Below are 8,445 nucleotides of genomic sequence, written 5' to 3'. Positions count from 1 at the left end.
GTTTTCCTTTCCAGCAATTTTTATTTCCTTTCCTCCTCACCCCCCCCGTTTTTTTTTAGGGCAAACTGCGTGGAATCCAGTTGACATAAATACCTAAATGTCGCACTTGAAAGGTTAAAAAAAAAACCCACTGGGTGCTCTTTGAGGGAAAAATGCTCTTTGCATTTTTTATATTGTGCTAAATACTATTTATATTTTTAAAAAAGTCGTATTAGTGGTCCACAGGATTTAAAATTATGAATTTAGCGGTCCCCGAGGTCCGAAAGATTGGTGATCCTTGCAGTAGAGTGCCCACATTCAAGAGCAAGGTTTCTATAGGATCTGAACCAGCAAATCATTAATTATGGAAGGGACAGCTTGAAAAAGGAATAAAAAAGGATAATAGGTCTATCACAGTTTGTCTAGTCTGCACTCAGGGAATCTTAATTTTTAAACATTTGGGCCTTTCCTTAGTAATTCCTGCTTAAAGACAATGGTATCTATGCATTCCAAATCTCCTCAAAAATATTTTTCAGCCAAGGAGCAGGGCATAATAAAGCTCAGTAGTGTAAAACAGGAGGTGTAAAGAACAAATGGTTAAAATTAACAGCATATCCATTAGATGGTTGCACATATCTATAATGTAGCAGAATGTAGCTTGTTTTGGAATAACCTATCCAAAAGTAAAGATGAAATTAGAAAATTGGGGAATTTGCTTAAAATATGAGGTTATGAACACTGTACCAGAATAGTAAAACAGGCAATATATCAAATGTTCTTACTTTTAACTCCCATCAATCATGGCAGTGTTCTATTTCACATTCCCTTTGCTTTCCTTCTTCATCAATAGATGGGATACTTAAAACTTTTGCTGGTTGAGAATTTCAAATCCTGGCGGGGACAGCAATGCATTGGACCATTCAAGAAATTCACTTGTATCATTGGTCCTAATGGTTCAGGTAATGTGTAGAAATGATTTATAGCAGTTGCCTTTGATTAGGGTCCTCCTAGACTGGCCTGTTTCCTTTTATAACCATTCCTCATATATACAACTCCAGTTATAGCTATTTTATCCTATGCATGGTTGTGTTTTTTCCAAGAATTTTCCTCCCTGCTTGACTTGCTGTAGTATTGTGATTAAAGTGTACAAGCTGATTAAGTTATATAAATAGCTATTTAATTGATATTGGCAGTAGGACATTAATCAACTGTACAAGAGATGACATTCCATTGGAAAGAAGGGGAAAGAATTGTGTGTTTAGAAGAGACTTACTGTGTCCATTAAGAATTCCGCTGGCTAGTAGGTGTTTATAGCAGACATATCGGCTTAGGCTTTTCTCACCAACCCCTTTTAATGTCTTTGAGGTTCCTTACATGGCCTACTTTTTAAAAGATTATTTTAGTTAAAAATAAACTGGAAGATGGCTTTTAGTAAAGCAGCAGTCATTGCTATTATATTTATATGCAGCAGTAGTTTTGGATCACAAAAAGGCCTTGCTGAGATGTAGATATTTTGCCAGATATTTTGCTATGTGTTCTCTAACAGCATTTGCACCAAAAAGTTTTATCACAAGTCTTTGTTAAGGTCTATCGCTGTTTCTACTCTCTAAAATTTAAAAAGACCCCCTGAGATTTTTCTAAAATAGAAATGAAAACTTTTGAATTACTTTCTTTGTGGCCACATTTTAAAAAGAGGGGAAATTGTGATTTAGTGTAGGATCAGAACCAGCAAATCATTAATTATGGAAGTATTGCAAGCAATTAGGGATATATCAGTGTAGGATGGATTGGTGAAAATGTTTTCATGAAATTTAAAAGAGTGATATTTGTAATTCTAATTTTCATATGTAAATGAGCTCTTTTAACATTTTATGCAATTAAAGGGAAATCAAATGTAATGGATGCCCTCAGCTTTGTAATGGGTGAAAAAACATCTAATTTAAGAGTGAAGCACATTCAGGAACTGATACATGGAGCTCATGTTGGAAAGCCAGTTTCTTCAAGTGGAAGTGTAACAATGGTGTATGTAGAAGAAAATGGGGAACAGAAAAAATTTTCAAGGATTATTCGAGGCAAGTACAATTTTTCTAAAAATTAAACATTGTGAAGTATAAAGAAAATATAAGCAATTGATTATATAGACACTAGCATTTTGTTCAATTAAGTGTGGCAAATTTATGTTTCCTGTTGGATAAATTCAAATTTTACAGACTCTTGGAATATCTTTGCTGTCTGGTATATGATTCTCTAAGCATAGTGAGAAGAGCAAAAAATTATGGATTATACTATATCAAGTATTAATATACTTGATATTATATATTGGTATATATTGGACAATATCAAATAATTAATATCATTTCCTGCCCTGTCTCCCACTCTTTGGAACATCATGCCTCCTGGATAAAATTGCACCCACCCATTTGGACTTTTGAAAAAGCCTGAAGACCTGGCTCTACCAATTGGCTTGAGTCCCTGATGGGAACAGGTCATTTTAGAAGTAGTTAATAAGATCTCACTTCCTCCATGTGTGCATCTCTTTTCCTTCCTTTCCATCTTTGTTAATTTTTAAATCAATTTTAGTGTTAATATTTATTGTTCTAATGTTTTATTTTGTTGTTTTTATTCATTGTAAGCAACCTAGAGTCGCCTCAGACAAGATGAGTGGCATATAAGTTTCATAAAGAAAATAACATTAAATATCAAGGTAGTTATTAGGAATAAAACTGCCAAAGTACATTTATTACATTCATTTTAAAAGCATACACTTAAGTATTTTTAAAAAGCATGCAAAACAAAATGAATAAAAGTAATGCATAAGATAATATTTTGTTATAAAAATGATATTTTATTTTTCGTAGATTAAATATACAGAGTAAAAGAGTTGAAAGGGACCTTGGAGGTCTTCTAAGAGCCAAGGTGGCACAGTGGTTAAATGCAGCACTGCAGGCTACTGCTAGATCAGCAGTTCAGCGGTTCAAATCTCACCGGCTCAGGGTTGACTCAGCCTTCCATCCTTCCGAGGTGGGTAAAATGAGGACCCAGATTGTTGGGGGCAATATGCTGACTCTCTGTAAACCGCTTAGAGAGGCCTGAAAGGCCTATGAAGCGGTATATAAGTCTACTGCTATTGCTATATTGCTATTGCTATATTATTCTAGTCCAACTTCTCCTTTTTAGTCAGGAGACCCTATACCAACGATGGCTAACCTTTTTGTTGTTGGGTGCCAAAAATGCAAGGGCATGCACATGATAGCCGGGGCCCATATTGCAAATCATGCATGGACAAACACACACACACACCCATGCGTGCTGCACTACTCGCCTCCAAGCTTAGCTTGGTATTTCCTCTGGAGGGCTAGGGGAAGCCATTTTCGCCCTCGCCAGCTTCCAGGAAAGCCTCCGGAGCCTGGGAGGGCAAAAAACGGGTCCAATGGGCCTACTGGAAGTTCAGAACCAACCCATTTCTGGCTTTTGGGGGGCCGAGAGAGTCCATTTTTACCCCTGGAGCCTGGGGAGGATGAAAAACGTGCCCAATGGGCTACCCGGAAGTTCAGAAACGATCCGTTTCCAGTTCTGGAGGACCTCTGGGGAGTGGTGGGGGAGACCGTTTTCACTCTCCTCAGGCTTCAGGAAAGCCTCCAAAGCCTGGGGAGGATGAAAAATAGGCCCAATGGACCTACTGGAATTGTGTTTCCAGAAAAAAAAAAGTTTGCTATTAGGTCCAAACTCTGTATCCATAGGGAAGGAAGGAAAGAGAGAGAAAGAAAGAAAGCCTTATAGTTATGCAGAAGGGAATGTAAGAAAAACATTCAAGCAAAACAAGACACCTTATAAAGAGGAGAGAAAAAATCTAGAAAACAAAAAACTTAATTTCATGCAAAGGATCTAACCCAAAAACTAGGTTGAAAGTTGCAAATAACAAAATTATTTGTAACAAAAATATTTCTTAAAAATTAAAAAGAAATAATTTGTTTTATTGTGTTTCTGTGTTGTATAATAAAGTGGTAAGAAACATGTTTAATGTTGTAAGCAATATAGTGAGGTCTGTAATTAAGTGTAAAATTATAATTCCAGAAAGCCATTTTCTAAAAATAACTAATGTTAGCTAATTACAGCTAATGTTTACATTGAAAATATATTAATTATTTTCCAAATGTTGATTTGGGAATTAACTTGTTTTGTTGCTTCTTTCAAAATTAGGCAGTGGATCTGAGTTTCTTGTTAATGATACTGCTGTCAACCGATCTATGTATACAAAGGCACTTGCTGAAATTGGCATAATTGCAAGAGCAAAGAATTGTCTAGTTTTTCAGGTAAATATTTGTGCTCAAAATTTAGTATAGCATAAATTACATATTTATGTTGTTGGCAATAATTTGTTATCTTGATCCAAATATGTGGGTGATAAGGTGGCTTCAACAATGATTTTTTAAAAAAAATCTTAAGCAGCACATTTTAGATACAACTACCACTTTGGACTGCATGTCTTTCCAAAAATCTCTCTTGAATTGTAGTGATTGATGGCAAAGAGTTCTTTTTACCATTTTGTTTGGTATAGTATTAGTATTGCCAAGATAAGCGTTTCTGGAGAGAGGTACTTGCATCCCAATGTCTTCAAAGTTAGTAACCTCACATTTTGATCTGGAGGGTCCCTTAGGCCTAGCCCTGAGCTTCTGTTCATATCAAATGGAGAAGCAAAGATGTTGTAGAAGACTTCTACCTTTGCCATAAAATGTAGCAGGAGAGCTACGCTGACTGCCAGTTTTCCCCTGAGCAAGTTTAAGGTTTTATTATTTAAAGTTTTATTCTCATGCCATGAGTTATCTGAGATAACTTCTCTAGTGCCAATCTGCCTGACTGCTCCATTTGTTATCAAACACACATACACACACCCCAGCACCCATCACTCCTTAGATTGAGCAAAATACTATGAATTATTTTACAGCAGGAGGGAAATCCTTTAAAAAATTGTAATGTCCTCTCGAGATATAGCAAAAACCAGCGTCCCTTTTTATAATGTTAATTTAATGTTTATATCTTTGCTCATTTCTCCTGTTTGAAAGGAATTTATGAGTAAACAATCTGGGAGTTGAATACTTGTCACTGTATATTTTCTTGAGATGGATTTAAATGTTACTTCCAGTATCTGGAGTAATTTATGCACTGTCTTCTTTAACAATTTTATTTCTGACACTAGATAGAAGATTTATATATAGGACTCAGAAAAGAAATTTATGAAGTTAAACCCTCATCTTTGGCTTTACTGGCTCTGAATACTATTGATGTAACATATTATATTATTGTTATCACCATAAGAACAAAGAATTTTAGGTAAAGAATGTGGGTTGTTTTCTGTAAAATTGGTCCTTAAGGTCTTCTTTCCAGAATCCTTTTTATTTTGTTCAATTTTAACATTTTAAAATAAATAGAATTATTATTGTAGGGTGAAGTTGAAGCAATTGCAATGAAGAAACCCAAAGAAAGAACACAGCTTTTTGAACAAATTAGTAACTCGGGAGAGCTTGCTGCTGAATATGCAGAAAGGAAGAGGGATTTGCAAAAGGCAGAAGAAGATGCACAGTTCAGTTACAACAAGAAGAAAAATGTGGCAGCTGAGCGCAAACGTGCAAAATTAGAGAAAGAAGAGGTGAATTCAGGAAAAAATAGTTTTGGTTCTTAAGTTAGGATATAAAATGAAATTTTTATATTTTCAGTGGAAAAATATTCATAATCAGATTATCTTTTTTAAATTAAGTTTTCTGATAGAGCTTCTGAATCATAAGAATAAAGATTAAATCGTACTATGATATTGTTAAATTTCCTGCCTTATTTTGACTGTTATAAATACAATGGTAATACAAGAAAGATTGCATAGTGGAACTAACCCTTGGTCAGATTTTTTTTTTAAAAAGAGTATTCTGAATATCAGAGAATCAACTCGTGCTATTAATTTTATCAGACTCCTTTTGAAATTTGAAACATTTTAAGATTGAAACAGCTAGTCTGACCCTTGGAAAATGTATTAATGTGCAAATAATATTGGAAGCCTTCTTAATTTTAAATGGAATTAAGCTATTTGCAAAGAAGCTATATACCCTAAAAATTGAGTGACAGAAATTTCAGCCAGATTTCCTTCATATCCTAAGGCTAAGCCATTTCCTAAAATAATTAAACTCAACAATAAAAAAGTAAGGGAGAGAGAGAGAGAAAGAAGGATAGAAGGATATCATCCTATGTCTTGCTGTGTATGCTAGTCAGTATCCCCAACTCTTATTAAACAATTTTAAGAATTCTATAATAATGTAATTTAATATTTTTGCTGTATAGAAATTTTAAGAACACTTATTACTAAGCCAATAATTAATATGAATACAATCCTTTAATATACGTCTAACAATAATCATGATTAAAATTTCTTTATTATGAGAAAGGAAAATGATGGTGTTGAGGCTTGGATGGATCTGAGGTTCTCACTCTAATATGCTATTAATCAGTTAACTTTAGGAGCAAAATATGTACTCCAATGCAGCTACATAACTATCCAGGGAGAATATTCTTATCTTCAATTATTTATATGGGTCTCTTAATGGATGTACAGTAAACTACTAATGCTATTACAAATGTTAACAAAATATGAATATAAACTCTTTATAATTGAAAGGCATGTGTTTAATTCACAGTCAAGATTTATCACTGTGTAGGAGTTCATAGCTACCGTAATCATTTTGTTGATTATAGGCAGAGCATTATCAGGAGTTGTTTGAAGAATTGACAGAACATAAAAAGCAGTTGCAACTTCTCCGATTGTATCACAATGAGCAAAAAATCAATTTTCTCTATAATAAACTGGCTGGAAAAACTAAGATTATTGATACTAAGAAAATGGCTGTTTCTGATGCAGAAGAAATCATGAAAGCCAAGAAATCTGCTTTTGGGATGTTAACTAGAAGCAGTCAGCGCATTGAAAAAGAAATTAGGTAAGTGCATTAGATAAGAGGCATGCCTCTTATCCATTTATATTAGAAATTTTTGGACTTTCTCAGAATAATCTTTTTTGAAAATTGTATTCCTTTCTAGGGCTCTAGAAATTACATTAAACCAAAAGAGGTCTCAGTATATTAAAGCAAAGGAAAAAACTTCTCACCAAATTAAAAAAGTAGATATGGCTAAAAATAAGTTAAGAGATCATATGAAAGAGCAAGCCAAGCAAGAAGAAGGTAGAAGGGAATTGGAGCTGGAGTTGATTGAGATTGATAAAGTTTGGAAAGCATTTGAAAAAAGGGTTGAAGAAGAGGCACAATATAGAGAAAGAGAAGTTTTCCTGGAAGAAAGTCAGGTAAATTTCAAGGCAAATAAAAATTCTATATATAATATTCAAAAGAGCAGATTAAGGCTTTAATTTGTATAATTGTAGTTACATACTTAAATTAGAAAGTAACTTATGGTCATCATTGCTATACTATGTTAATAGTAATTTGCACTGCAGTGCAATATCTACAATGCCGATTTGGACAAAAGGAGAGAGAAAGATATAGTGATAATGGTTAATGTGTTAGGCTAGGAATGGGAATAACTTAAGTTCCAGTCCACTGTCCGTCATGGAAACTTGGTAACTCTGGACCAATCACTTTCAGCCCAACACAGTAGAGTTGTTGTAATGGGGAAAAATAGAAAGTATGCTGCCTTGGACTCCAGAATGATGGTAAGATATAAATTTAATATATAAATGCAATAAGTTGTATGTGTGTGAGAGAGAGATCTACAGTATATCTACACATAAATATATAATTCAGTCTTGAATCCTAAATCCTTATATGTGCTTTCTCCCACCCCTTTTAAATTATTAGTACATTTTCTTCCTAAAAAGTTAGTTCAGATGAACACCCACACTTAAAACTTGAACGACTTGATATCTAATTCATTAGATAGACCCTGCTGATGATATCTGGAAGATTGTATTACTTTGCAAGTAATAACATTTAAACAATCTGAAAAAAACTAGAGTATTTTGGAAAAAATGCATTATAATGGAGTAACTATAATGGTACATAACACAACCCAAAGATAAAAATTTAAGTTTCATATCCAAATTGGATTATGTAACAATTAGCATCACTTCTACCAATATTACCATAGACAAGATATCTATCTCTACAGCAGATAAACATGAGGATATAATAGAGAAATTCTATGAAAAGTTAAAGCTTGCTATAATTCATTTAAAATAACCCTAATGTGTGATTTCAATGTGCTTATGGCAAATGTGAAGATCTAATGTTACTTAGATCTTAGAAATGAACATGCTGGGCTATCTATGCAATTCTCTGAAGAACAACATTACATTTGCCTTAGATAATAAATTATGTGTGTGAGTGTGTGTATGTTTGAGTCACTTGACTCTTGACAACTGCCTGGACCCGACCCTGTAGATTCTTGGAAAGAGTTCAGAAGTAGTTTGCTATTACC

General features: G+C 33.9%; 1 protein-coding gene across 2 annotated transcripts in view; it reads left to right on the top strand.

Annotated features, from left to right (window-relative positions):
* The first annotated feature begins 829 nt into the window (after window positions 1-829).
* SMC1B (structural maintenance of chromosomes 1B) overlaps window positions 830-8,445 on the top strand; it is a 31,640-nt gene continuing 24,024 nt past the window's right edge. For both annotated transcript variants that reach the window (XM_032221584.1, XM_032221583.1), the window contains exons 1-6: window positions 830-938; window positions 1,863-2,055; window positions 4,184-4,292; window positions 5,423-5,626; window positions 6,718-6,956; window positions 7,057-7,315. In XM_032221584.1, the coding sequence (XP_032077475.1) occupies window positions 830-938; window positions 1,863-2,055; window positions 4,184-4,292; window positions 5,423-5,626; window positions 6,718-6,956; window positions 7,057-7,315 (1,113 nt within the window). The remainder of the gene's footprint in view (window positions 939-1,862; window positions 2,056-4,183; window positions 4,293-5,422; window positions 5,627-6,717; window positions 6,957-7,056; window positions 7,316-8,445) is intronic.

Source organism: Thamnophis elegans, chromosome 7 (genome assembly GCF_009769535.1).
Source record: "Thamnophis elegans isolate rThaEle1 chromosome 7, rThaEle1.pri, whole genome shotgun sequence".
NCBI classification, from domain to species: Eukaryota; Metazoa; Chordata; class Lepidosauria; order Squamata; family Colubridae; genus Thamnophis; species Thamnophis elegans.
The sequence above is the reverse complement of the archived record's forward strand: the minus strand, read 5'-3'. Positions and strand labels throughout refer to the sequence as shown.